At 36.3% G+C, this 23,278-nt stretch overlaps 2 protein-coding genes across 2 annotated transcripts in view; one reads left to right on the plus strand and one right to left on the minus strand.

Annotated features, from left to right (window-relative positions):
* The window catches only part of LOC131432913 (myotubularin-related protein 9), an 80,053-nt gene extending 72,190 nt beyond the window's left edge, over positions 1–7,863 (minus strand). Inside the window, exons 1-4 of the mRNA XM_058599492.1 lie at positions 7,755–7,863; positions 7,309–7,581; positions 6,258–7,189; positions 5,565–6,187 (exon numbers count right to left, since the gene is read on the minus strand). Of these exons, the coding sequence (XP_058455475.1) occupies positions 5,565–6,187; positions 6,258–7,189; positions 7,309–7,458 (1,705 nt within the window). The 5' untranslated portion in view covers positions 7,459–7,581; positions 7,755–7,863. The remainder of the gene's footprint in view (positions 1–5,564; positions 6,188–6,257; positions 7,190–7,308; positions 7,582–7,754) is intronic.
* A 5,314-nt stretch (positions 7,864–13,177) lies between these two features.
* LOC131432125 (peptidyl-prolyl cis-trans isomerase D) lies at positions 13,178–14,723 on the plus strand. Its single transcript, XM_058598224.1, has 4 exons — positions 13,178–13,425; positions 13,485–13,732; positions 13,795–14,112; positions 14,172–14,723. Exons 1-4 carry the CDS (start codon positions 13,344–13,346, stop codon positions 14,640–14,642), a joined length of 1,119 nt encoding a protein of 372 aa, XP_058454207.1. The 5' UTR covers positions 13,178–13,343; the 3' UTR covers positions 14,643–14,723.
* The last annotated feature ends 8,555 nt before the right edge of the window (positions 14,724–23,278 follow it).

The raw sequence follows: 23,278 nt of genomic DNA on the forward strand, positions 1-23,278 counted from the left end.
CCACAATTTCACTTCAAACTATTAATGAATCTTCCATTTTACAGGTACTAAAAAACAACTTCGATCCTTCATTCATAAACGGTTTAATCTGTATTCCACAGATTTTCAATTTTCTGCACAGATTTTAAAAATGACACAGATTTCTGAAAATGATCACAGAATTTCACAGATTCTGGAATAAATCACCGATTTTCACAGATTTTTTAAATCGAGCACACCAAAAAGTACAGAGCGGTTGAGGAAAAAGGTACAGAGCGTGTTGGTAGTGAGACCAAATTGATTTTGATCTGCTATTATGGTACGGAAAACGGGCACAAATTTTCACAGACAGGATTTTGGCTTGATCACAGAGTTTTGAAAAAATGACCTGGCATCCCTGGTTCTCGGGCAGGGTTATTTTTGACAACATCAAATTAACCGCTCGAGTGTCAGATTTTAACCAAAAGTTAAAATTAACTGGGATCGTCAGGTCGGCAATGAAAGCAGACCTTTTGCGGGGAGTAAAGCCTCAAACTCTTAGGTCGTGCTTTCATTTGGACTTCGATCTTCGGGAACAGCAGACGCCAGTAATGAGAGCAGACTTTTAGTGTGGTACAAAATCTCAAACACTCAGGGCGTGCTCTCATTTGGACTTCGGTCGTCAGGTGGAGCAGTCGGTAATGAAACCAGACCTTTTCTGTGGTATAACCTTATAAACGCTAAGGTCGTGCTTTTTTTGGACTTCAATTGTCGGTAGGAGAATTTAGTTTCAAAATTATGCTTCAGGAGCTTAGTTCCAGAATACAGGTTATAGAATTCAGAACCTACATGTTGGAACTAGATTCCGGAACTGAATTCAGTTTCGAAACTATTTCAAAAACTAAATTGCAATTGAATTCTGAGCCTGTTCTAAGTTCTGAATGTAGTTCTTGAACTCAGGTCCAGTCCTTAATTTCTGAATTCTTTGAGTCGGTTCTTTTTAGAGCCATTAACATATACCCAAAGAACTATGCGAAATTTTACTTTACTGTACTAAATACGGTCCTTTTTTCAACCAGTTGGAGTTCGTAGTTGTTATAGAAACTTTCTATTAATTTACTATATAACATGCGAAGCACCGACTCAGTTTAGGTGCATCGATTCACAATCTAGTAGTGAAAAGGGGAAAGCTGGCATAAAGAATAGCAGTGATCAACTAATTGATATCCGAAAGTAAGAAGAAAGCGTTTCAGTTATACATATTCGAATTCACGACATCCAGTTATGTCTGTGACATTACACATCCGTACTTTTTGTTCTAATCGTTGTAGCTCGGAAATTGTTATGTGTACAAAAATGATATCGAGTGGTCGCTTCGGTCACTTCTACGATAATATCTCCCGAATCAAAAGTGTCAGCCATATGATATGCGAACTTGATCGATTACCTCATATTAGTCTCGAACGAGCCTTAACTTGTTAAATTCGGTTTAGCCACATGCGAGCAAAATTGAGCGGGTGAAAAAAATTGTCATCTCCGAGAATTCCACTACCTTCTGTGAAGAAAAGCAAAACGTGCATACAAAAATAACATTCGCCTTTTTAAAACGTCTTTTTGTCGTGAATACGACTTACTTTACTATGGGGTGCCTTTTCAAAATTAGCCATATGGAAGAATGGGCAGAACTTAATCGTTAATATCTCGATTTGTATCAAGGGCAGCAACATAATTCTTTCGCCTTTTCATCAAAAATATGATCAGGAATTTAGGATATTATTTTGAACAGTGTGAGATACCCACAAACAACTGAAAAATGAAGTTTTCTAAAACTTTGAAAACAACGCGGAAAACTCTTTACTTTTGCTTGGCTTTTTCGCGCAAGGACGACGATTTTGAGGTAGTCAGGCGCATATCTTCATCTGAATGAGTATAAAAGAGGACTCTGAGTCTGCTCTTAGTTCTGAATTTAGTTCTTGAACTCAGGTCCAGTTCCTTATTCCAGAATTCTTCTGTTCGATTCTTTTTAGAATCATAATAATACTCCCAAAGAATTATGTGACATTTTACTGTACTCTATGCAACTCATTTTGGTAGTCGTGGCGAGAAATCGTCTTCAAGCTTCAGGGCTTAGTTCCGGAAAATGGGTTTATAAATTCAGAGCCTGCGTGCTGAACTGGAAAAAGATTCCGGAACTGATTTCAGTTTCGAAATTGTAGTCTACTAAAATCCAACTGAATTCTGAGTCTGTTCTAAGTTCTGAATATAGTTCTTGAGCTCAGGTTCAGTTCCTAGTTCCAGAATTCTTCAAATCGGTTCTTTTGTCCTGAATACGACTTACTTTACTATGGAGCGACTTTTCAAAATTTACCTTGTACAAGAATGGACAGAACTTTACCACGAATATCTTTTGATGTACTTAACCCAACAACATATTTTCTTCTACAAGCTATCGGTAATATGATTAGGAATTCGTGATTAAATTTTCAACAGTGTGCAAAAAACCCTAAAACTAATTGAAAAACAGTTTTCTAAAACTTTTGAAAAAAATTCATCACGCTTGCTTGCCTTTTTCGCATCCGGACGACGGTTAAGGTAGTCAGGCACATATCAGAATCTACTGAACAAATAGAAAAGGAAATCTTTGAATAAAAACTGTTCATTTCTCTTATTGCAACAGACGAAACTGGATGTCGAGGTGAGGTTCTCCCGCCAACATCAGTAAGAACAAACCAAGTATAAAGCGTGAATATCTCATTTGGACTTCGGTCGTCAGGAGGAGCAGTCGGCAATGAAAGTAAATCTTTTGCGTGGTGTAAAGCCTCAAACGCTCAGGTCAAAAAGCCAGTTTCCAGAATAATTTGAAAGGCTTTGTGCAATTTTCGCAGTGCAAAATTCGCAACAGTGTTTAATATCTTAAAGAATTACACAATTTGGCCCTTCTGAATGCCGGAAATTTATCTCGTACGGCATTTTGATAACTTTTTTCATTGAAATATTTAAATCCGAATAGAAATGATTGACATCAAAATTCTTTATAGTTCTATTTAGAACAATATTTGTATACCCAAAGAATAATGCGAAATTTTCTTTACTAAACTGTATACGGCCCATTTTCCAAACACTTGTAGTTTGTAGTAGAACTTTCTGCTGATTTGCTATATAAAATGCATAGCACCGACTTAGAAGCTATTAATGAAAGGTTCCTTTCAGAACCACCATTATTTTATCATAAAGAACTATACTGTTTATTTCGTAATATTTAATTGTGTGTCAGAATGTTTAATGTAACTAATCTGTACACTGAAGTCTTTTTTTATGCGAGTATACGTACCGCATAAAAAAAAACCGCATGAAAAAACGCATAGCTCTGAAAATTCGCATTAAAAAAACCGCATAACTTTGAAACTCTGAAACTTCGCATAAAAAACCGCATAACTCTGAAAATTCGCATAAAAAAGTCGCATAAAAAACCGCATAAAAAAAGACCTCAGTGTACTTTAGTTTAGGAGTTTCGTTTCAAATTTTAGTTGTGAAAAAGAGGAAAGCTTGCACAATGCACACTATCGATCAACTAATTGATATTCGAAAGTATAAAGAAAGAGTGTCAGTTTCATTCGTATTCACGACATCCAGTTATGTCTCTGACATTAAACACCCGTACTTTTTTAAGTCAGATTGGACTATTCATTCGTGAAAAACAGTATTGGAAAAAAGTGAAAATTACGCAAAATCGCTACTGAAACTTTTCACATGTGATTTTCAGACAAAAAAAAACGTCGATCAGAAAAGCTCAGTACTGATTTTTTGACAACGCGATTCTTGCTGAAACTGATTTCAAATGGCAAAATATCAGTTGTGAAAAGTTCACTGGCGAACATTCTGCTCGATATTTAAGAAAAAAGTTTGCACATTGGATAAATCTGATACGATTTTCGAGCAGAAGATTTTGTGGTGGTGGAGTAATATCATTAATAAAAGCAGCAAGTGCTGTGATTATTAATAGTTGTAATGATAAAATATTAATAAAAAAAACACAAAGCATTTTGACGCAGTCAATTCTGCTTGAATAACGTGCGCAGAAGCAACAGGAGCGCAACCTATCGCTACAATAATTCAAACGCCGCCCCGCTGTGTGTTCGAGACATGCTTACAATGCTGCGCTCCTGTTACTGCTACAAACCAAATTCACGCCAAATAGCATTTTATTCGGTTTAATCTAAACAGTGCAGTCGTAATCAACCAGTTAAAATTTATTATTTGGTTTGTGGAAAAAATATTGTTCATATTGACCACCCTAAGTGCATCGAAAATATCGCAGTTATTATTTCTCAGTTGCGAATTTATTCAGTAAGGGTTTTTTATTGATGAGAATATAATAATTAAATCTTGCACGAATCGCTTCGTTGTCGAACTAAAGCGTAGTGGACGAAAATTCGTCAAGTTTTGCTGACACAAAAAATTACTTGAGAACTTCGAGGTTCAGAATTTTGTGAATGTTTGTTCCATGAACTGAAATTTTGGAAGTAATTTCATCGGTCACTGAGTATTTCTAGAAAATCTGATTTTTTCACGAGTGTTTATGAAATGAACAACACTGATGAAAAATATATGGTTTATCATAGCAAAGATGTGTGCAAAGTTTCATTCTAATCGGAGTCCTGCTACGCATTTCTGGAATTGCTCATAACAGGAAATATTGAGGATAAAATTATACATACCACTAAATTTCAGGAAATATTGACGTTAAAATTATGCATACCACTAAAAATGCCTCCCCAATTATTGGCAAATATTTGAATATAAACTTTCAATACTATTCACTCAAATTAGACGAATAATTGACGTCGACGTCGTTACAAACTGCTTGCCCAATCACATTTCATTAAACCGTTTTTTTCCAATTTTAAAACATGAACTGATTACAGAGTCACCCATCGCCTTCACCCCGTTACCGTCATTTGTGTGTATCACTAGAAAATACCACCAACCTAAATACATATCTATGTTTATCATGTTTATGGCGTTAGAAGAGCTCAACCAAACGTCCCTTTCTCACGGAATCAAACTTAAAAATAAGGCACAGCTTACGTACTATACAGATTTTTTTTCCTGTACAACTAAAATTATTACTGACTAGACGGCCAAAGGTAAAGGCCGTTGTGTTTCGAATTGAGATTAAATTTAGTATTACCTAAAAATTAGAACCGAAATTAACAATTAAATACATGTCAATAATTCGAACAATGAAAGGACAAGCGACGAATTGGCGACTTTAGTTGGTTGGGTAAATTTTCTAATTATAAAGGGTAAAATTTTAACATTTCTAAACACGTTTCCAATAGGGTTTCTAAATTGACGCCACAGGTTGATGTTACCTAGAGTTTCTATCTGATGGATAATCATGGATCTTTTGTCATGTGAACAGAAAATCACTTTCGTTTTGGTAAAAAAAAATAATACGAAATACCGGGAATGTCACGTTTCGCGTCGAAGATAATTAGATGAGCACATCGTTTCAGAGAGATCACCGATCATGTTTTTTTTTCTGAGTGTGTTTTCACTTAGCACCACCGTCTCGTGTTATTTTTTTTTTCATTTTTACTTACTGTCAACGATGTCATCCTCCGGTGATTCGCCGCCCTGCAGCGATTCTTCCTCCAGCTTCAGCCGTTGATACTCGCGCTGTAGTTCGGACAGTTCGCGGCGCAACTTTTTCGCCCGTTTCTCCAGTTCCTTCTCGTCACTGACGATGGCAAGCATCCGGTCGCGGGTGGCCTGCCGTTGGCTTTGGTCGATCACCCACCGTGTGTACATTTCCGACCACAGGATAATACTGAGCGGGGCCACCGAGGGCCAGATAACGGTTCCATTCGGCACATACATCGGATTGAGCATGGTATCGATCATCTCCGGCCGGTTGATGTGACTCCACAGACTGGTCGTTCGTTCCCGCACCCTCAGCTCGGCCCGTTCCCGTTCCGAATCACCCAAGAATGTGCCATACTGGCTGCAGTAGCTATGCTCGAACAGCATTATGAGGTAGCGCGAATCGAACTCGAAGCTGCACGGAAATTGATTGTACAGCTGAAAGACACAATCGAGAAACAGAACGAATGTCGCACTGGATGTTTTGTGTCGCTGAGTTGACGGAGTATAGCACGAGTGTTTGTGTCGTGTTGAGAACGGGAAACCGGCCTGTAACCATTCGCGCTCGATTAGGGCCTGCAAACTAGCGAAAACAATAGAAATTAAAACACGTTGTAAGCATAAATTCCGTCATGTTATGCCATCCAGCTTACCCTTTTATTGTCCGACAGTCGGGATTTAGAATAATTTGCGCCACCGAAGTGACGATCAGCGGCGTGTCCAGTCCCTTGCCACCGTGGATCACAACCGGAACCCCCTCCAGAGCCAGACACTGTGCCACCACGCAGGAAACGTTCATCGCGTTCAGCACGTAACTTAACCAGCCGGAACTTTCCAACCGAGAAAGCCACCGATCCGTGCTGGAGCCCACGTCATTGCAGGCTTCCATTAATTTAACAAAACTATCTAACAGCGCCGAAACGGACGCCAAGTGACCCAGCGGTCTGCTGAATATCCTCCATTGCGGATAGTGTGGCTCGATTTCGGTGTTGGTGTTTTTACTCTTTCCCCACGTGTCGAAAATGCAACCTTTTTTGCCACCCGGTTCAACCACCGCATTCAAAATTGCCTCGTCAGCACGACAGCGTTTCACACCAGGTCCGGCCAGTGGCTGAGCGCAGCGGAACAGTACGGCTCCGTTGCTGTGCTTGTAGGCCAATACTGGGAAGCGACCACCGTCGCGAAAGGCAGCTGATTGAATAATTTGTTCGTCCGTTATCGATTTTCGCACCAACAGCCGGGAACCGTACGACGGGCAAACTTTAAAGTCATGGTTGACCGTCGTCAAGCGCCACTCGTCGGTGGCCAGTAGTTTCGCAAACTCCGTTTCCATCGTGTACTCCGTGTGGCCATCCTGTATCACGTTGTACATCGGAATGTAGAAAAACGGGTAAAGCTTTTTCGTTTCCTCTAAGTTCGATAGCTGTTCAATCGAATTGGATATGTTGAAGTACTCTTGCGGTGAGCTAATCTTAAGCTGTAATATCCGTAGATCTTTACACTTGAGAATGATCGTTCCACCTTCCAGAACATTATTGATGATACACGGCTTTCGTTCGACAATGTCCACATTCTGATGAAGCAGCTAGAATTCAAACGAGAAAATAGCATCACATATCTTTTTTATTTGCACCAAACACCAGAACTACTCTAATCTACGCAACCATATGTTAGCTACCTGTTGAAAGGCGGCAACCGACTTACCCACAATTCTCGAGCACCCTCTCGGCGTGTGCTCAGTATCAGGTGATGACCGGTAATGCAAAGTGTTCCGTCGATTTGTTCTCGCTTCAGTTGTTCGTACAGCAGAACCCCGTCCAGTTTGGGCGTTCTTATCAACTCAGCAAATTCCATTATGCTTAACGTTGCGTTTTCTGCAGCACCCTTCGTTGAAGCTTTGGTAGAAAACTGTTTAGCTCAGAAATGCGACACCATTATGCAGCTAGCTCGTTATTCGGGCTCTGTTACTGAGGGCGTCTGAAATATGAATGCGGTCGAGTAAAAACTTGCTGAACCATCCACTTTTTCGAAACAATTCAGCCAGACGACTATGTTTTATCAGCCATTTTGATCTATACTTCTAGCCTGCGTATTTTCGTCCGCATATAGGAAAATGGTTCAGTTTATGCATAAAAAAATAAGGTACTCACTTCTATAGCAAACGTAATTAATGTATCTCGGATATAACTGATGAACGAATTTAATTAAATCAACTTGCGAACGCAACTCTTAACTTAACCTTCCACCCGTCTGGACTCAAGAAACAGACTGACAGCTGTCGCCAGGGATGCCAGGTCATTTTTTCAAAAATCTGTGATCAAGCCAAAATCCTGTCTGTGCACATTTCCCGTACCATATTAGCGGAATCATTTTGGAGAGCAAAAAAAAGGTCTAACTACAAACCTTTACCTGTACCTTTTCCCTCAACCGCTCTGTTTTTTGTGCTAAACTGTGATCGATTTCAACAATCTGTGAAAATCTGTGATTAATTTCAGAATCTGTGAAAATCTGTGATCATTTTCTGAAATCTGTGCCATTTTTAAAATCTGTGCAGATAGTTGAAAATCTGTGAAACACAGATTAATCTGTAAACCTGGCATCCCTGGTCGCAAGCATAATGCGATGCGGCTCAAAACATGCAATTTGACGATGCATTATGCAAGTTGTGACAGCTTACCGTACACGCAGAGAAATTGAGCATGTTTAAATTAACAAAACAGTTAGCATGTTTTTTAATTTGATTTCAGTTCATTTCAAGCTAGATCATGATTCTTACAAACCAATTTCTCCCTTCAACATCAACAATAATCTCTGTTTGATTTGAATCAAAATTTTGGTATAACCAAACTAAAATTATTTTTGTTCCGACAGAGTTTATTGTTGAAATGAACTAACTATTTATTATATGTCAATCAAAGTTAAGTAAATGTTATCAGCCATGTCCTTCTTGATTCAATCCAACTATATCTTCAAATCGATTTATCTATGATTTTATTTGTGTTAAAATGCAACTATCTTTACCGTTTAAATGAATCGTAATAGTTTTATTTCTTGTGAACCGGAGCATTTTTTCCCACGCGAATGAACCAGGGCATTTTTTTTACTCCCGCGGAAAAAGTTTGTACGCGTTTCGTAAGTAAAATTTTATCTGCTTCTTCCATTTCATAGAGGGTTTTCAACAACAAAAAAAATTATCAGGATCTCTATCTTGACCGGTCTGACGGAGCACTCAACCGTTGGATGTTATAAAAATTGAAAAACCTCGATTGTAATATGTGAATAATTCGATCGTTCAGTGATAAAACCCCTAAATATCTTGAAAAATTCATAATCAAAATTGCATAGTAATAGTAATTTCATAAACGTTTTTTTCAGGAATTTTAAAACGAATACAAATCGAAATAAAAGTAGTATCCAAAGTTACCTTGTAAATTAGTTCATTCATAACAAATTTTTCAAATCGAATTCACTGTGAAATTGTTTGTTTAGAAATTGACATGAACGCACAAGCGAAATATTTGTTGTTTTTATCAAAATGTCACTTGAAACAAACTAAGATTATCATATATGTAGTTTCAAGCATGTTTTCTATATAGCGATCAATGTTTTTTCAATGAAGGATGAATCTTACAAAAGTAAACAAATCGAGTTTCTCTCTCCTACTAATAATCGCTTCAAAATCCTACAATTTTGCTAAAAATTCGGATTCTACAAAAATCTCAATCTTAGTAATACAAAGAACTATAAAGGGCGAAACTGTCACTCAATTTGTTTACGTAAGTTTCAATTGCTAGTAAAGATGGCCGAAACAATTTTTTTTTTTTAGATGGTTTCCGAACCTTTTAGTACTGGATATAGTAAATGAGACGATAAAATTACCCGCAAATTTATCCGTATTTTTATAATTCACACAGGAAGCATAAAAGCAAAGACATCATATTAACAAGATACCCAGCTCTCACATTTCCAGAACAAATCATTGGCAACATTTTTTGCGAGCATGGCGCCCTCAGGCGAGTCCGCATCGAATCTCATACACAGAAGTAGGGGAGAGAAATGTCAAATTCGTTCGCGCCAAATAGCAGCACTGCGCACCCATACAATTGACATGATATGTTGAATGTGATACCGTGCGATGGCGTTGCTGAACTGAATATTGATTTCGCTCCAAGCTGACAGGGTCTAATAGAAGTAAACAAATCTAAGAAGGGGGAAACTATTTTAATGTTGATTTATTCAGTGGATATAGAAGGGAAGTGTTGAAATTTGCATGCCTTTTCAAGATAAAATAACTATTCATCGACTAATCATAAATTGATGTGAGAATATACGAAAATTTTTAAACACGATTTGAAACCAAAGAAACATTCATCGATGATTTTCTCCATTTGCTGTGAATGTTAGATTTGCCTTTCTTTGAAAAACAGCTCAATTGTTAAATTTTGAGTATTGTAATTTTCACTGACGGTTAAGAAAGATCGCGATGCGACAAGATAGCGACAAAACGCCTTTCCAGAAAATGTATATTTTATATTGATCGTTAAATGACATTGTTTTTATAACCATATATTAAATTTGGTAAAAAAATCGATCATAATGATTCAGTAACTTTCCGTGGTTGTTTGATTGATATTGATGGAGAAATCGTAAGATGAAATATCAAATTCGAAGAAGTGAGGTTGGAAACTGTTTTCATATCTGGGAAATTCTTTGTGTTTATGGTTGAATTTCAAGATTAACTGATAAATTATGATCAAAAGTTGTATTACTAGTCTATTTACTCATGTCTTATCATCTAAATGAAATCTGCATGTGAACTGAAAATTTTAAGTTTTATCCGAGATTTTCAAGTGCAGCAGGTGAATAATCATATTTTTTACCCATATTTGTAAGGTTTTGCCGACGACACGGCCTGATACTCCGAACAAAATTTGTCCCGAAATGTGTCCGTGAGTGATTCACCTCCAGTCACCACAATATTGAAAAACCCCTTGGTAATTATCAATAAAACTATTTCCAGCAACACTTTTCTGGTTACTATGATCTCATTAGCAAAAATCATAGCAACAAAAATAAACAAAAACAAACTGTAGTTTTGTTTCATTATATCAAATTTTCGATTCGGATACGGTGATTTGATATATTTTCATCTATATAAAATACTAGTTTAAATAGTTCAATTAGAATTGTTAAACGGGCAAAATTCGATTGCAATTAACCGCCGAAAATTATGTAAAACCACTATTAATTTGCAAGGGCAAGTAAGTTTATACTTATCTTTGTTGCCAAAGACGTAGCAAATGTATTTATCGTTATCAGTCCATAAAACGATTTACTTTCGGTTTTGTCAGCAGTCGTTGAGGTAAGACGAAGATCTACTGGCTTTGAATCAGTGGATAACAAAATACACACAACTGAATGGCGATGTATCAACCAATCTCAAAAAGGTTTTTTGAATAACTGAACTGAAGGCTCACCTTCAGCAGGACATGCAACTGTTTTGATCTTCGTAATACTCGATTCAGACCCATGATTGATTTCACGGTAACAAAATGCATATAACAGAGAGATCAGATGATCATAAAAACCTTCGAAGAGGTCTTGAAATCAATGCAGAATGAAAAGAACGATATGAGACATGATTGCGATCCGACGTTGATTCAAGCTATGCGGTTGTACCTGATAAAGGAACTTAACATGAGTACTCGTAATGTTGAATAGATAATGAAATTTTAGCTTTGAGCTTTGCAATATAGTTTCAATGATGTATTGCTGTATACTGTTCATTGAACTCCAAATTATTATTGATAACTAAGAAAGATAGAAATTTTTGTTGATGTCACGTAATTTACAATGTTATTCCATTGCACTGGTTTGTTTTATAGGTTTCCTTTTATTCATATTCTATTCATTATTCCAATTGCTGTTGTTTCTGTTGAAAGCAGGTCAAAGATCAAAAAAATTTTACTCCTATGTGTTTCTTACCAAATTAATGATGCAACTAAAACCAAAATTTCGAGTAGTTTTGTAAGCTTTTATTTCCATGAGAGTCCTAGCATATTAGCTCCTGTTCTAAATCTCAATTTACTATCGAAAGTCGGGCAGAAACAGTATGGATGATTAATTTTAGTGGGCTTCAAAGTTATTCAAGAACTCTCCACTTTAAAGATTTCTCCAGCATTTTATACATTTTTTACATAAAAGATTTCACCACGATTTAGCACCTTTCTTGGTAGCAGTCCAGCCAAAATATAGCGGCAGCTTCATTCTTAATATACCACTCTTGATTAGCAGCAAGTCGTCATTTTTCTGTCAGATTCCCTGCACGAGCTATAGTGTTTTGCTTACTATTACAATTGATTTACCACTTCAATCATTCAATCACGTTAGGTCAATACAATTTTGCTCTGTACATGACACCAGGATTCGTTTCTACTAGATCTTTAAATTATAGAAGCCGTAACTAAGGTTACGGTAACTGATATTCGAACAACAACAGCTTATCGGTCTGGGTTGCCAATTTAAAATATTTTTCAGGAGACTTCATTTTGACATTACGAGTTACTGAGGGGTAGTAAAATTTGCGATACAGTTTTGCAAAGCGAGTGGTAGGTCGTGTCGTCGGTTTTGCCATCTGTATTCGTTCAAACTCAAGAAAATTGAAAAATCGTCCAAATTATTTCTAAATACATGAGTTATGTCAAAAGAATCACTATAACGCTATTCCGCACTCTCATTGAACTGACACATCATTCAAATTCATAAAAAAGTGCACATACTCTAAATTTGAGTTACCACCTATCCACTCATCTTTGCGTTAAGGGACGAAATTGTCAAAACTTGAGTTATTTTTAATCAAAATAAGAAAAAAATATTTTGTTGAAAATTTGAGTAAGTTCAACTCAAAATTTGAGTTCCTTGCTCTCAAAATGAAGAAATTTTTCTTCGTTAGTTTTCATATACAAAGTTATTCTTCTTACTTTTGAAAGCGCAAATTAGTGATTCAAAACAGTTTCCTTTTGAACGGTTTGAAGTAAAAATTGAATTGTTTTAATATCCTTATGTTGCGCTTTTCAGTAAGCAAAATTGAAACCACAAAACATCTATGATTGATGTTGATTCATGTTTTTTAAACCGGATCTAGAAACGGCAATGGAAACGACGTACTCTGATTGGATTCTTCAATTGAATACTGAAATAATAGCAGCACACTTTATGGCGTTTTCGTTTTTAATTTGCACTACACCGGTGCAGTGCTACACTGAGGCATGAATAAACGAACAAAAATGACGAAAACATAAACAGTAACCATTGACTACAATTAACGATTCCATTGCACAGAGCTACACCAAACTTTTGATGAGTGCTACACCAGTGGTATCGGTGCAGAAAAAGTGTAGCACTGGTGTAGTGCAATTGGTAAAAACGAACGGTTTAGGTGCAGCTTTCGCTACACCGGTGTAGTGCAATTTAAAAACGAAAACGACATTAGTATAACTACTAAAGTGAGTAGTTTCGAGCGACTGTACATAGCTGTCATTTGACAGATGCAAATACTGGTCAACAACATTCAGCTGTATGCAACAGATGAGCGTATTTTGCATTGTTGTTGTTTTGTTCCGACCAGGCACAGAGAACAGTTCAGTTTGGAATAATAATTAACGTCAATTATAACATTATAATTGCTCATTGTCACCTGCAAAGATCATTCAAGAGCTGTGTAACTTCTACTATCCATCATGTCAATCAGTCTTAATCGAGAAATGCACTGCCCAAGTAATCCACTGGTATTTTTAGACGTAAAAATAGGCGATGAACCTGGTAGGAATCTATTCAGAGTTTTTCCTCCTAGTATGGTATTCACTTTGCAATTTTCACAGTTGGAAGGATACTTATCGAATTGCGTGCTGATATTGTTCCGAAAACTGCGGAAAACTTTCGGGCTCTTTGTACGGGGGAGAAGGGTTCCTCTGAAGCGTCAGGATGCAAGCTGCACTATAAGGGTAGTAAGTTTCATAAAGTTAAGTCTCTCTTTATGTCTCAAGGTGGGGACATTGTAAACTTCAACGGTTCCGGTGGTGAGAGTATCTATGGCAAGACGTTTGAAGACGAAAGTTTTACTCTTCTGGTAAGAAAATTCACGGGTTCGGCACGAAGCCTGCAGAAGATTTGCAGTGTTAATTATTTTAGCACGAGGATGGCGCCATCAGCATGGCTAATCTTGGCAAACCAGATACCAATAATTCTCAGTTCTTCATTACTTCTGGCGAATGTCCACATCTGAATGGAACTAACGTGGTTGTTGGTTACGTGATCAGAGGAATCGGCGTCATTGGCGAGATGGAAAAGTATGCTACTGACGAAGGAGAACCTACGAAAGAGATAGTGATCGCAGATTGTGGTCAAATTCCTCTCGGTGCCGATTGGGGTATTAACGACTGCGATGAAACTGAAGATAAGTTACCACCGTTTCCGAAAGATTGGACTAGATTCGATGCAGACTTTTCGGTTAGATGATGCAACAATAACACCTGTACTATGATAAAAAATGATTTATTTCTTTTCAGATAAAAGAGATGCTCAATGAACTAAATACCATCAAAACAGCCGGAAATTATTTTTATCAAAATGGAAGATGGGTTGAAGCTTGCCGCCGGTACAAAAAAGCCGACCGATACTTTAACTTCTTTAACAATAAAATTCGCTACGCCGAGGACCGCACCAGGCTGGAGCAGTTTGAAGTCGTGAACAGTCTGAATTTGGCTGCCGCCCAGTTGAAACTGGAGGATTACGAGAATGCGGTATTTGCTTGCAGTACAGCACTGGCAATCGAACCTTTCAACACAAAGGCATTGTTCCGACGAGGTCTAGCGCAAAATAAGTTAAAAAACTATGAGCTAGCAATTGCCGACTTAAGCCAAGCGTTAAATCGCATCCCAAACGACAAGCTGGTACTAGGAGAGTATAGCCGGGCGAAAACAAGCCTAGTAGATTATAGAGCACAACAGAGGAGTGCACTGGTAAATTGGTTCAAATAGACGGTTTCCTTTTCCGGAATGTTAGTTTGTAATAACTGTAAGTTGATGTGGTTACTTAAAGCTTGTAAGAAGTCTTTTATAGAGTGTTTAACATAAATAAAATAATTTATATAAAATGTGTCTTAATTTTCCATTTAAATCCAAATTGATGAAATTTTTTATTTCGTACATGATTTAAAAAATTGGCTATTTTTTTTACTTGCACTAGAGTTATTAATTACTCATTATCTTGTAAAATAGGATCGAATTTGTATCTAAACGTGTGACAATCGATTGAACATTCCATGAGATATCGAAGTAAGTTCCACTTTAGAGATTTTCTTTATTATTAACGGTACATCTAGAGCCGGTACTCATGAACCACGGTTCATATGGCCATAACTTAATATGACGAAAAAAATGGAAATAGTTTTGAGTCCAACTCTGTAGATTTTTAGTATTGTCATCTTCTGTATCGGATTAAAATTTAAATACTTATCACCTTGTAATTCCAGAATCGGAAGTTGGTGTCGGATGAAGTTCACCAATTTTGTATGGGACCATGAGACTAATAATTAGAATTTTAGAATTAATTAGAATGTTGAAATTGATTAGAATTATCATTTATGAAATCCGATGTGGCCTATTTTGAGAAAACGTATGAGATTTGAGAAACGATTCGATACCGGAACCGGGAATATCGGTGTAGCCGAATTCATTTATATTCACCTGAGGAGCTGTATAGTTAACATTTGATTCAAAATGTTCGAAAATCAGTGCAGACATCTTTGAATAATCGTAGTACGAATTAAATAAATTTTTGGGTACCTTCCGAATCGAAAACTGAATACCGTCTAAACTGAAATAAATCTATTTGGTTATCGACTATCCAAATCTGCAAACCCAATAAACCTTATTAGCTTATATGAAATGGACATTTTTATACTAATAACCCTGTATCTCCTAAACCAGAAGTCGGATCTGACCAAAAACCAAGATGTTTTATAGGATCTTAAGACCTTTCATTTGAATCTTAGATGGTTCTTAGATTTCATTTAAATCTTAGATCGGTTCAGTCATCTACGAGAAAAATGGCACAGCTCGAAAAAATTCTTGTGATTTGACATCTTATCAGATGCACATAAATGGAGCATCATACTACACGTAAATTTATATTCAAGAACTGTAAAATTGTGTGAATTGAAAATTACATGGCTTTAAATCGAATGGAATAAAAATCAAAAGATCGACAGCAACAGCGCGACTTGAACCGAAAAACAATAAATCACAAAGCACGCCAGTTAGTCGACTACGCCACAGAAGCACATTTCAGCTTAATGAATAATTGATACATAAAAATCCAAACAGTAGGACTTGGTAATCGAGTGAAAATTGCACTCGAAGCCAGTAAAATTCTGTACAAATGAAATATTGCGTCATTTGAGAAGTTAAGTAGTTATGAATTGTATCGTTTGTAGAATGATTTCACCTGTAAAGTTCATAATTTCTTTCTGTGGAGCTACATTATTTTAGTTCCGTTTCACATATCATCCTGTAGTTCCGGAACTAGAAGTCGGATCGAAATGAAATTCGGGAACCTTGTTTGGGAGTATCCGACTTTTTATTTGAATCTGAGTTTGTAGTTTGTCACACACGCATTTGCTGATCTCGACGAACTGATTCGAATGGTACATGAGTGTTATGTTCTTCCAGCATTTATTGCTGTAAGCAGTAATTATGGAATTGTTTTCAACTTAAAAATGCTGCCTTCTTTGCCATCATCCGATGTACATATGTCATATCAGAACAAAATATTTATTTAATTCAAATTTTTAGATTCAGTCTTTGATTTGAAATAAATATGCAAAATGTTTTGTTGTATGCATTTTTGTTTATTATATGTTAACGTTTAAAAACAATTTATTGAGTATACTTCTACAGGGATGTAACTTTTTTTTTAACATGCAATAAAACACAAACGGTTCATCCGATTTCAAAATTTATTTTTTCATATTAAAGTACAATCCTTCGGGTAATTGTGGAATATAATTTCGTTCAAATGGCTGCCTCGGCTGGCCTTGCAGTACGTCATACGGTTGGTCCAGTTTTTTAGTACATTTTCGATTGTATGGAGCTTTATTTCAGCTATAACTGCACGAATGTTGTCCTTCAAGGCTTGAATTGTCTCTGGCTTGCCCACATAACACTTATCTTCGACAGCCCCCCAAAGATATTAGTCTAACTGCGTCAAATCACAGCTCCGAGGCGGCCAAACGACATCCGAATTTCGACTGATAATTCGATCTTCGAAGACTGCGCAGAAGATCGATCGAAGCGTTGGCTGTGTGGCAAGATGCTCCGTCTTGCTGGAACCAAATGGTGTCCAAGTCTTCCTCTTCAAGTAACGGGAAGAACCAAACGCTAATCATGGCGCGGTAGCGCTCGCCATTGACCGTGGCGGCGGCTCCATCCTCATTTTCGAAGAAAAATGGTCCAATGATGCAGCGAGACCAAAATCCGCACCAAACCGTCACTCTCTGAGGATGCATCGGCTTCTCCATGATAACGTGCGGGTTTTCCGTCCCCCAGATGCGACAATTTTGCTTATTAACATACCCGCCGAGATGAAAATGTGCCTCATCCGAGAGGATGATTGTTTGGCACACATTCCGCAACACAACCTTGATTTTCAAAGCAAAACTGCAACCATTTTCGTTCAGCGGAAAGATAAAACTAAGTTTCTGTCAAATCAGAAGTGACATTAAGGTAACCAATGTCGAAATAACCGCTAGTTCAAAAAAAAAGTTAGATGGCGGACCCTGTACTGTTGAATTTGCGTTGTATTTATCCTCTCCTGTCTTCAAACGAAAAACTACAAATCGCTGTATTAAAGGATGTTTAAATTCGTAAATTTGGTTTCAGGCATAGGATAGAGCAATCAATTGTTGTCAACTTTTCCACCTGAACGTATTCATCGTCATATGTCACTTTTATCGATGGAACATTAGTAAAATATTCTGACATTTTTTCATTTGGAAATGAAAGTTTAGAGAAATTTAATTATTATATTTCTTTGACATGTCTACAGTTTGACTTACGCCATTCTCATTCCTGCTTTGATGACAAAACAAGAAATATCTCATTCATGTTGAACGCAAAATCGAATCCATTGGTGACGTATTCCGGGATCTTTTGGAAACCGCAAAAAAGTCATGTTTGGATATAAATGTTTTGTGCGACCACAATGTGGAACACAACTCTTCATTCTTCCTGTAAAACTAAACACACTTTCGAGTTTACACTAATTTAACAAATCTTTTTTGTTAACCCTTTATTTCACTAAAAAGAAAAACGGATTGATGCTGATTTTAATTACACAGTGCTTCCACTATAAACATTGCACTATGGTCCGAAACGGGCAATTAGCGTGACAAAAAGATTTTCACTATTAAACATTAGCTTTTTGTAGTTGGTGTCTTCACAAAAGTTGTTTCTAATCAAATGGCGCTCCTTTTGATGAAGAAAGTTACTAGAGTGGTCCTCATTTAGATGGAAATCTGATATCTAACTTTCTTAATTGAACTCAAAAATGATTTTGTTGTACAATAAAGTTGTAGTAAATTTTATTTTGAGCAACTTTGTTGAAAAAAGCACCTCTCTAGCTCTTCATTTGATCGAGTTACATCAATTTTCCCGAGTAAAAGTAGGGTGGCTCCTGAAAAATCACTTTTTTTGTTCTAATTTTTTTGTGAAACGTTCTACGAAAAAGTTGTCTTCAGAACAGTTGTTGAAATAATCATTGCGCATAATTTTGCTCAACCAAGCTTTTTCATATGAGCTGCCAGTAAAAAGTTATGATTGTTTTTTCATCAAAAACTAGTCAAGCTTCAAATATCAATATTCATTAGATGCAAGATCGATAAAAATGTATCCTATTCGGTTCCTGAAAGGTCATAATATAAGTAAAAATTTAGAGAAAATTGGAAGGGTGTTATTTTTTTAACTTTTTTCAAATTAGTTTTAAAAATACCTAAGAAAAACTCAAAAACATTGCATAAATCTTAAACGCCTTAACGTATCAACATACTTTCTTTAGCAAAATAATATTATCAAATTAGTTCTACAAGTATTCCATACATTGTATGCTCGAGAAATGAGACACACAAAAACTACAGCTGAAAATAGATTTTTTGTAAGTCAAAGCACTGAAATCCACGAAAATCATTAGTTTGTTAAAATGAGTAGAATGTATTTATTCGAACCAAAAATCATTGTGCGTCGTTTTCCGGTTTTTACAGGCTATTCGGTACACAAGTGGATGAGAAAAAAGGGCCAGTGTCATAGGCGTCTTGGCACGATGTGGATAAAAATATTAGCATTTTACTAACTTGCACCAGCTTGTTGGAATGGTTGTCGAAATCATGAAAATTTCTGTTCATAGATTTATCATGGTCAACTAGTTCGGAATAACCCTATTACACACGGAACCACCCGCGATCCCATTTCAACCAGAATATTAGTTGATTTTCTGAATTCGATGGTTTAAAATTTGGTACAACTAATCGATTGTTGTTTTAACTAAACTGTCATTTTTGTTTTTCGATTAGCAGAAACGATGGTTGAAACAACTAATTTAACTTTTTGAAAAAAAAAAATGCTGTCAATTATGTCGTTTTCGCTTGAGAACACTGAAACTGACCCAGGGTAGTTTCTTCAAACAAACACTTTTCACGAAACTGTGTTGTTTTCGCGCTTAGCAACGGCGGTTTGAGCAAACCTGATATAACAACCAGGTTCGAAACTGACTCGATTTTCAGTTCAACAACGTTAAAACTAGGTTCGAAACTAGCTTCAAACAAACGGTTTGACAGCAGTTAGGGTGGAAACTGGGTTAGGTTTGGTATCAAGCGAAAACGACATTAGTGAGAACAATTCCTGGAAGTACCTTTCAATTCCAAAAAATATTTTAGTTGAAATAACTGGTGTTGTTATTGAAACAAAATTCTGTTAGTTGAAAAATAAATCGGTTTTATTTGTTTTAGACATTGCAAATAGTTGAATCAACTCAAACAATGTTATTGATTTGCGAAAATAATCAAAATAGACTTACTGATACACGTCATGATCTATTTGAAATAAGTTCGGTATGTTGAGATTCATGAAATAAATATCGTTGTTAAAATATAAACAGTATTTCATATTGACATGTAATATCATTAGAGCTGGGAAAACTACCGATCACTGCTGATTTCAAGTGATCTTAACCAAGGAATAATTTACCATTAAGAAATCAGAGCTGATCTGATCTCTAAGTGATTTTGATTTTTGTATGATCATGATCATGTCAAGTCGAGATCAGTAAAGATCTAAATTCTAAAAAAAAACTCTGATTCGATCGGAAATGATTGACGTAGAAAAACGTTTTTAATCAGCCAAAGTGCCCGGAGGGGCGAGTAAATTAGCGAAATTATCAAATTTACCTAATTTGAGTATTGAAAGATGATGCCTTCAAACGGTTGAACTAAAGTTATGCACTGATAATTTTAGTCAATTTACATGAGGTTGGGTGCATCAACCGCTGGGAATTGGAATTTTGCGACGGCAATTCAAACGCGCCATTCAATCGCAGCGCGCTCTGTGTGTTTGAAACCCTTCGCTCCTGTTACTTTTATGAATTAAATTCATGTAAAAAAGTGTTTTATTGCTTATGCAAGAACATCATCATCGGTATCAAACAGCTGGAAGTAAAACAGTCTGATGGAAGTAAATCAATTATCGAATTTGAAGTGTAAAATTTTTGCGCATACCTGAAAGATTACGAGATGATCATTCATTAACATTTTCTAATTTGTCTCCAAATCTTTTTCATCTTAAACAAGGTTAACTTTTACACAACACCGCTGTTAGATAAACACTTGTTATGGAATCATAAATTTCTCAAATCGAATGGACACAATTTCACCAAACGCTTTAATCATCGATGTTGTTTTCATTGACATTTTGAAGCGACGCGAACAGATTTCAACTAAATAAGTTGTTGATTCTGCATTGCGATTATTGTGTTGCTTTCAACTGTCTCCGGCATTTGACAGCATTCAAAACAACATATTTTTCAACTACTTGAATATATTCAAATCAAAAACCATATTGGTTGAATCAAAAAGAAATTAGTTAAATCAACTATCGCAAAAATCAAAAACTGCGATATCGCAATTTTTTGATCGAAGGATTCTCCGTGCACAGTATCTCTAATCCTCAGTTGCTCAAATTCAATTGAAATAGTTATTTTAGTAATAAATTGATTAAAATTGTTCTGCAATCTATTTTCGGCTGTAGTTTTTGTGTGCCTCATTTCTCGAAAGAACAACGTATGGAACATTTGTAGAACTAATTTGATACTATTATTTTGCCAAGGAAAGTGTGCTGATACGTTAAGGCGTTTAGGAGTTATGCAATGTTTTTGAATTTGTTGAATGTATTTTTAAAACTAATTTAAAAAAGTTAAAAAAATTACACCCTTTCAATTTTCTCTTAAATTTTTACTTATATTATAACCTTTCAGGATTCGAATAGGAGACATTTTTATCGATCTGGCAAATAATGAATATTGATATTTGAAGCTTGACTAGTTTTTGATGAAAAAACAATCATTACTTTTTACTGGTAGCTCATATGAAAAAGCTTGGTTGAGCAAAATTATGCGCAATGATGATTTCAGCAACTCTTCTGAAGACAACTTTCCCGTAGAATGTTTCACAAAAAAAAAATTAGAACAAAAAAAGTGATTTTTCAGGAGCCACCCTACTTTTACTCGGGAAAATTGATGCAACTCGATTAAATGAAGAGCTAGAGAGGTGCTTTTTTCAACAAAGTTGCTCAAAATAAAATTTACTACAACTTTATTCTACAACAAAATCATTTTTGAGTTCAATTAAGAAAGTTAGATATCAGATTTCAATCTAAATGAGGACCACCCTAGTAACTTTTTTCATCAAAAGGAGCGCCATTTGATTACAAACAACTTTTGTGAAGACACTAATATTTAATAGTAAAAATATTTTTGTCACCTTTTAACTCTGTAATTGCCTTTAATCCACCAGACGATTCATTTCTCTATTCGTTCTAAAGCTTGACAAAAAAACCTGTAAACTTCAGCACAACAGACAGCGAAGAGGTTAAAACAACTGCTCAACTCCTGGCAGAGATGCCAGGAAAACTTTTCAAGGCTGCATACTAGAAATCATCAATGCAACTGTTAAATTTTATAAATATGACGAGAAAAACAAACAATAAGCCCAACGCAATTTTAGAAGTCTGTAAATTTTACAATAATGTATAAAAGTTTTAAAAACCTGCAAAAAGTCTGCAAAATTGCAAGGTTTGCATACATAAGAAATTGGCAAATTTACATGCAAATCTGCAATCTCAAATCTGAAATCTCACATTGTCGCAAAGCCGATTTACCGGTCGCGACACATGCCAATGAAAACTGGAACCAAAAAAAGTAGGATTCTTTCGGAAATGTTCATATCGGCAGTAGTGATTTGCAACATTTTTATCGATTTATTAATTTTTAGTTTAACGTAAAGCCGCCATGACTAAGTTCAGTTTTTGCAATGCCTGAGCGGAAATATATATTGGAGAAGCCAAGTGAAAGAAAAACTAACAGAAAAGATGAATTTTTGGAAAAAGATACGCTCAGAGACAGGACTCGAACCTGCGTTCTTATGCATTCCGTGCATACGCGCTACCATTTCGCCACTCTGATCTTGTTTTAGCCACTCTAAAACTCGAAACAGACATAGTAGCAACGTACATCGAACATGGTCTACATCCTGGCCGTCCGATACCTTACATCCAAACATCTTCTCTGTCCATCAAACACTAGTCCTCTCGCTTTATACCTATTTCTCCGATCCAGCATTGAGTAGGAGAGTGTATTTACAATCGCTTGTCACCTTCTTTAATGGTGCCAGTCGCTGGCTGGACATCGTCAGCGACAGACCCCTATGAAGGTTGTATTGATTGTCTGCCCTTTCCTACCAGAAGCAGTTTGTTACGGAAAATCAAACCGCAATTGTTTTTAACGATTTAACAGATCGGCTGAAAAGTTCGTATCATTTCTATGAGAGGGCGCCACTAGAATTAAATCCATACCATTTTCAGTTAGTACCAACCTTCAAAAGATACCTGTATAAATTTGTGTATAAATTTGACAGTTGTCTGATTATTAGTTTGTGAGATATTGCATTTTGAGTGAAGCTACTTTTGTTATTGTGAAAAAAATGAAAAAAAAGAATTTCGTGTGTTGATGAAACACTACTTTTTGATGAAAAAAAGTGCCGCCGATACCAAAAAATGGCTTGATGAGTGTTATCAAAACTCTGCACCGGGCGAAGCAACAATTCGTAAGTGGTTTGCAAAATTTCGTACTGGTCATATGAGCACCGAAGACGATGAACGTAGTGGACGTCCAAAAGAGGCTGTTACCGATGAAAACGTGAAAAAAATCCACAAAATGACTTTCATTGACCGTAAAGTGAAGTTAATCGAGATAGCTGATACCCTAAATATATCAAAGGAACGTGTTGGACATATTATTCACGAATATTTGGATATGAGAAAGCTTTGTGCAAAATGGGTGCCGCGTGAGCTCA

This window comes from Malaya genurostris, chromosome 2 (assembly GCF_030247185.1).
Source record: "Malaya genurostris strain Urasoe2022 chromosome 2, Malgen_1.1, whole genome shotgun sequence".
In the NCBI taxonomy this organism is placed as follows: Eukaryota; Metazoa; Arthropoda; class Insecta; order Diptera; family Culicidae; genus Malaya; species Malaya genurostris.

What these genes read in the sequence shown, in the direction of transcription:
- LOC131432125 (XM_058598224.1), top strand. Translation starts at nt 13,344, where the DNA reads ATGTCAATCAGTCTTAATCGAGAAATGCACTGCCCAAGTAATCCACTG. An exon ending in AAAAATAGGCGATGAACCTG is followed by an intron (nt 13,426 to 13,484) that starts GTAGGAATCTAT and finishes CAATTTTCACAG; the next exon opens with TTGGAAGGATACTTATCGAA. An exon ending in GATTCGATGCAGACTTTTCG is followed by an intron (nt 14,113 to 14,171) that starts GTTAGATGATGC and finishes ATTTCTTTTCAG; the next exon opens with ATAAAAGAGATGCTCAATGA.